At 32.4% G+C, this 5,646-nt stretch overlaps 1 protein-coding gene across 1 annotated transcript; it reads left to right on the top strand.

Annotated features, from left to right (window-relative positions):
* The first annotated feature begins 1,675 nt into the window (after positions 1 to 1,675).
* Positions 1,676 to 4,318, top strand: LOC105783746 (50S ribosomal protein L6, chloroplastic). Its single transcript, XM_012609377.2, has 3 exons — positions 1,676 to 1,825; positions 2,317 to 2,625; positions 3,846 to 4,318. Exons 1-3 carry the CDS (start codon positions 1,794 to 1,796, stop codon positions 4,180 to 4,182), a joined length of 678 nt encoding a protein of 225 aa, XP_012464831.1. The 5' UTR covers positions 1,676 to 1,793; the 3' UTR covers positions 4,183 to 4,318.
* Positions 4,319 to 5,646: the final 1,328 nt, after the last annotated feature.

Consider the following 5,646-nt stretch of genomic DNA (forward strand, 5'->3'; position numbering starts at 1 on the left):
TAATTATTTTTGACTTTATGGCTTGCCGCACTATAATGTTTGACAATTAGTTGGTTAGACTCTTTATTGTGCATGTGTGTAGCTAGAATTTGCTCAATCGTCGGCTCTCTTGGGTTTGATCCTCGGAGTACTCTGTACCCCGTTGTACAATTATATTACAACTGACCTATCACACTTCCATACACCGCAAGTAATATTTTATTCGATTGCTATCTTTAATTGTTGATTCCCTCCCATCATTTGCGATGGCAAAGAGAGGGAGGTCAAGTGGTATAATGTGGTATTAGTATCATGGGTTCTAGGTTTGAGCCCTTACATCAACATGAGTATTTTTTTTTCCTTTCTTCTCTGTAATAGAAGTTGATTTATAATTTTCTTGACACAACCTATTAGACTTTATTGGTAGACGAATGGTTAATGAAGGTTGTAGAAAAGACTCTTGGGATCAATTCTTGTTAAGAACATTTTTTTATAAAACAATAGGGGTTCTAGGTTTGACTGATGATTTTGTTTTTCTTTTGAGATTTATTTTTTAGAATGAATGTTTAGAGTTCTCTAAGAAGAACGAAGTTTAAAACAAAATCGTGTTGAAAGAAAAAAGAAAATGATAGAGGAAAAAAGTAGGAGATTTTATTAATTAAATAAAGATGAGTACAATTCTTCTCCAAAGTCTATATTTATAAATATAAGAAATATAAATGAAATGAAACTCTACGTCTAATGAATATTAGAGTAGTAGAATACATCAAACTTATCTTGATGTTGATAGACATCCACTTAATAATGAAAAAATATTCATAACAAAATTGACCATTTCAATGTCCATACAGACTAATTCATTTAACCCTATTATTAATAATAATAATTATTTATCTTATTAAAAACTAAATATGATGATAAAAATTTAAAGTTATTAAAATATTTCATTAAAAATATATGAAAGTGTAGTTTTATATTAGAGTAAGGGAGCATTTCTTAAATATAATAATTATAATTATAATTATAAGCATAATTCTAATTTTAGAAAAATATTAACTTTATAATATTTTATTTATAAAAGAAACAATTATTCACAAGTTGTCAATTATATAAATATGATATTTATTAATTTAATCGATTATATGACATGTTTCAATGACTCGGTTATAACTAATTGAAGCTAGCAATTAATTAAAATAAATAACACAACAAAACATTAGGTATATGAGCGATTTATGCATGAGCTTTCCTTGTAACAACTTGGAATATTTTATTAAGTTAATAGCTTAACTTAAAATAATTTTTAAATGATATTGTGGATGATTAATTATGATACTAATTAAATTATTTAATTCACTTTATAAATGTATAAATAAATTTAGAGTATGTATAATGATTATTGTTAAAAAAATTTGCAATAGTAAATTATTTTAGTGCCCCAAACAATGTGATATTGTTTTTTACTTAACAAAACTCAAAATTATTAAAACCTCCAAATCAAATTGAACCCAACTATAATTATCGTGTTTTTTTTTTTTTATACCATTTCAGTTTCAAAAATTAAAATTAAATAGAGCGAATTAGATTAAATTTTTGTCCATAATTAAATCTCACTGAAAAATAAAAAGAAATAGGATGCAGTTCCACGTGGGGAAGGGCATCATAGAAATTCATTGTTTTTAAGAAGGGTAGTACTGGCAATACGCTAAAACCAGCTCTCCTCCTCGATAACAGTCGTTTTGGATAGCCCCCCCTTTATTTTCTTCGCTTCCATAGAGAAGGCTAAAGCTGATGATAAGAAAACTCTGAGAGAAATGGCTTCTTCAATTATATCTTTGCAAACCAGGTTTGCTCCCTAGCAATGTTTCTTAATGGTCCTTTTTGGGTATTTAGGCTGAAATATACCTGAGTGTAGGAAGATGGGTTTCCTTGTGTGTTTTCTTTTTCACCCACAACTTTTAGCTAATTATCTTTGTCTTAATGTTGTTTGTTCTTGAAGAATATTGTTTTCGCTTTCAAACTGTTAATGGAGAGGTGTCTTGAAATGGTTTTGTCTTGTTCACTTAAGTTTTAGAGTTGAATGCTACTGTGTTGTGCAGCTATGGTGCTCTAGAATATGTCTAGGCTATTGGTGGGAATGTTTTTTAATGCAAAGGCGAAAACTTTTGTTGTTCTTTCAAACTTAAAAAGCTAGTACTTTGACTGAATTCTGCTTCTAGGCTTCCTTTGAGTTAGTGCATAGAATATTAATACAAGGCAACATTTTGTTTTCCAGTTTAAGTAAGGATTGTTATTGTTTTTGTAATTTGATGGGATTACTTTCTTCTGGTGTTTCAGCAATTTGAGGTCTGCATTTTTGGGAGAGAAAACTGGGATCTGTGTTTCTAGCATTCCCATAACTCGCGTAAGTTTAGTGAGGAAGGCTATTGAGTGTAAGGAGTCGAGAATCGGGAAGCAGCCAATAACGGTTCCGTCCAATGTGACGATTACTATGGAGGGTCAGGACATAAAAGTAAAAGGTCCTTTGGGAGAAATGGCATTGACGTATCCACGAGAAGTAAAGGTCAATAGGGAGGAATCCGGAGCCCTAAGGGTCAGAAAGTCAGTGGAGACTAGGAGAGCCAACCAAATGCATGGCCTTTTCAGGTAATTGTTCCTACTTGTATGTTTTTCCTGCCTTTATCTAAAAGTTGTTTTCTTCATATCTTATCTCTAACTCTATCTTGATAATCTTGTTTAGTTCTGTTCTGTACATATCCTTGTATGGACCAATTGACTAAAGTGATGCTGTGAATGTTTGCAAATTTACCATGCCAAGACTTACAATCTATGCTCAATAAATTGATATTATCTTCTAATAAAAATGATACTTGGTTTTTTATGCATTTTCTTATGTTTACTGCCAAATGTTAGGAACTAATGTCTGGAACGTCTTGTGATTTTGGATCATATAATCTGGTTTTTATCATTTAATATTACTAACTTGTCAAAAATACAGTCAGTGACTCACCTCTGTCCAATAACCATGGTCCTCAGGCAAGTACCATTGTGACTTTATTACATCCGCTCCTCACTCTTGCTCATTAGGCATCTACGTCTATTCATAGTATCACTTGCGTTTTTTTTTTGTTAAATCCATAGTGAAACTTTAATCAGATTCTTTACTTGAAGGAATTAATTTGATACGTTTTCCTCAAGCAACATGGATGCTATTCTGGAGTTGGGTTGAGTTTTGGATCAAGATGTCTTGATTGCCTGCCTTCATAGCAAGCATCACTTGTTTGTTTAAATAACTTGACTCTAGTTTTGGTTCCCTGATCATTCTGGCATGAGATTCATATGCATTTTGTGATGTCCGTCATTCATTTTACTTTATAACAAGTAAACTTGACTTCGGGCTTTCTAGAATGCTCCCTTATATGCCTAATTCCTCATGCAGTTTGTTAGATATCGTTCTGCAATGCTTGTAGTGGTTCTTTAACGACAGTTCATGGATATATAATGTCTAAAATGGTTTGGATTATATCCATGGATGCATACCAGGGTCCCATTTGATACACGTCATTGTTTTGTTGAACGGTTCTCATGTGGGTAGGAATTAAGGTTTTTAAAAGTTAAGAAAGTGGGACTTATGATGCAAAAAAGTTGTCGACTTTGAATGGGAGCCCTTTTTCTTGCATTTTTTGTATGAGACAGAGTAGACACTGCTTGATCCTACTGTAATTTCTACTCATATTTCTCCCTCCATCTAATTTTCTTGTCAACTAGTCATATGATGGAAGTTTCACTTGGAAAGTCCTATAAGCATTATTGATTTATTATTTAATGACGCTTAAATTGTGATTCTACCTAAATGAAATTGCCAGGACTCTTACTGACAATATGGTGGTGGGAGTATCAAAGGGTTTTGAGAAGAGACTTCAACTAATTGGTGTCGGATATCGTGCAACGTTAGAAGGAAAAGACTTGGTGTTGAGTCTTGGGTTTTCCCATCCAGTCAGGATGGCAATCCCTGATGGCATTCAAGTAAAGGTGGAAGAGAACACGAGGATCGTCATAAGTGGATACGACAAAAGTGACGTCGGTCAATTTGCTGCTACCATTAGGAAATGGAGACCTCCAGAACCATATAAAGGAAAGGGTGTGAAATACGCTGATGAGGTTGTCAGAAGAAAAGAAGGCAAAGCAGGGAAGAAGAAGTAAATGGTGGCGTGTATTTTGTTTCTCTTATTTTGAACTTTTTGTCTTATGAATCTGGTATGAAACATATTCTCATCTTGCTACTAAAGCGATTTCACCATTAATGAAGATTTCATTATTTTCTACCATTTCTACAAAATGAATCTCGTTTTACTCGGACTCATTTTTCCAAATTTACTGGTGTTTGATACCATGTCCATCTGTCATATATTCAGACATGACTATAGTATAAAGATAGGATTATCTGAAACAGGCTGAGATAAAATTATAAACTTTCAAAGTGCCAAGGCTCAGCCAACTCATTTTGGATCCGCCGCTGATATGAAGATATGAAAAACTTAGAAAATTTTATTATTACCTGTGTTTGACCCTCACTCTAGATGCTGGTAACTCAGCATATAGATAGATATAGTATTTATGAAAGAGAAGCTCAGGTGCCAAGAAAAATAGAAATAGCAGGTACTTTTAGTCAACTGCATGTAGCATGCATGCATGCAGATGCAGCGTTGTTATTTGTTTCAAATAGACTAGCAGATGCTGGATGTTATCAAATTGTATAGGTTTCAACATGGAGATACACTATTAGATTTCCCATAGTTGGGATCAAACTTCCCACACCAAAACGGCCTCTTTTTTATCCTCCCATTTATCCAATCTTTTTCTAGCTTCATCGACCTGCCATTGAATATATAAAAGATTAAAAGAACTATCTAATTTCAGCTGGCAATCAGAAATTGAGTGCTATGTTTGGTTTGATTTTAAATTTGAAAAGGGGGTGTTAGTTGTTACCTCCTTTTTCCAATCGGTGCGAAATGTGACCCGAAGATTAGGGTTTGCATGATTATGCCACTAAGCATACCTGACCATATGCCCTGCAACAATTTCGTGGATCAAATCTTTCAGTGTGTATATATATTAAAATTTAAAATTTAAAATAAAATAAAATAAAAACCGCCCCTAGCTAGACCCATCGTTGGAGAGTCGCTTATTCATGCCCCTCCTGGATTAGTTTAAAAGATCTCGTCATTGTTTAGTATATAAATATATGTTTACCGGAGCTCATGAAATGAAAAAATGATTTTTTTAAACTATATGTTTTGCAAAAAATAAAGTACAAGTAAATAATTTTCTTTTAAAAGGAGTTGGGAGTTATATTAATTGATAATTATCTTTTAAAAAAAGTGAAAATATTAGAAAAGTGGTCAATGTTTTGAAGGAGTGCAATTTAAAAAAAAAAACCTATGTAAATACCTTCACTTTATTACCATACATTTAAGGATTATCTAGTTTTTGAGATTTATTTTCTTTGTTATTTTTACTATTTTTAATTAATGTAAAGTCTATAAAAAGTTGAAATCATTAGGAATAAGTCATCAATTCAATTTCTCTTCATTTGTGTAAAAGACTTTTCTTTTCTTTCTTTATCTACTTGTGAGCGTAATAGTGGTATCAAAGCCTGGTTCAATC

This window comes from Gossypium raimondii, chromosome 13 (genome assembly GCF_025698545.1).
Source record: "Gossypium raimondii isolate GPD5lz chromosome 13, ASM2569854v1, whole genome shotgun sequence".
Taxonomy (NCBI): Eukaryota; Viridiplantae; Streptophyta; class Magnoliopsida; order Malvales; family Malvaceae; genus Gossypium; species Gossypium raimondii.

What these genes read in the sequence shown, in the direction of transcription:
- LOC105783746 (XM_012609377.2), top strand. Translation starts at nt 1,794, where the DNA reads ATGGCTTCTTCAATTATATCTTTGCAAACCAG. An exon ending in ATTATATCTTTGCAAACCAG is followed by an intron (nt 1,826 to 2,316) that starts GTTTGCTCCCTA and finishes CTGGTGTTTCAG; the next exon opens with CAATTTGAGGTCTGCATTTT. An exon ending in CAAATGCATGGCCTTTTCAG is followed by an intron (nt 2,626 to 3,845) that starts GTAATTGTTCCT and finishes TGAAATTGCCAG; the next exon opens with GACTCTTACTGACAATATGG.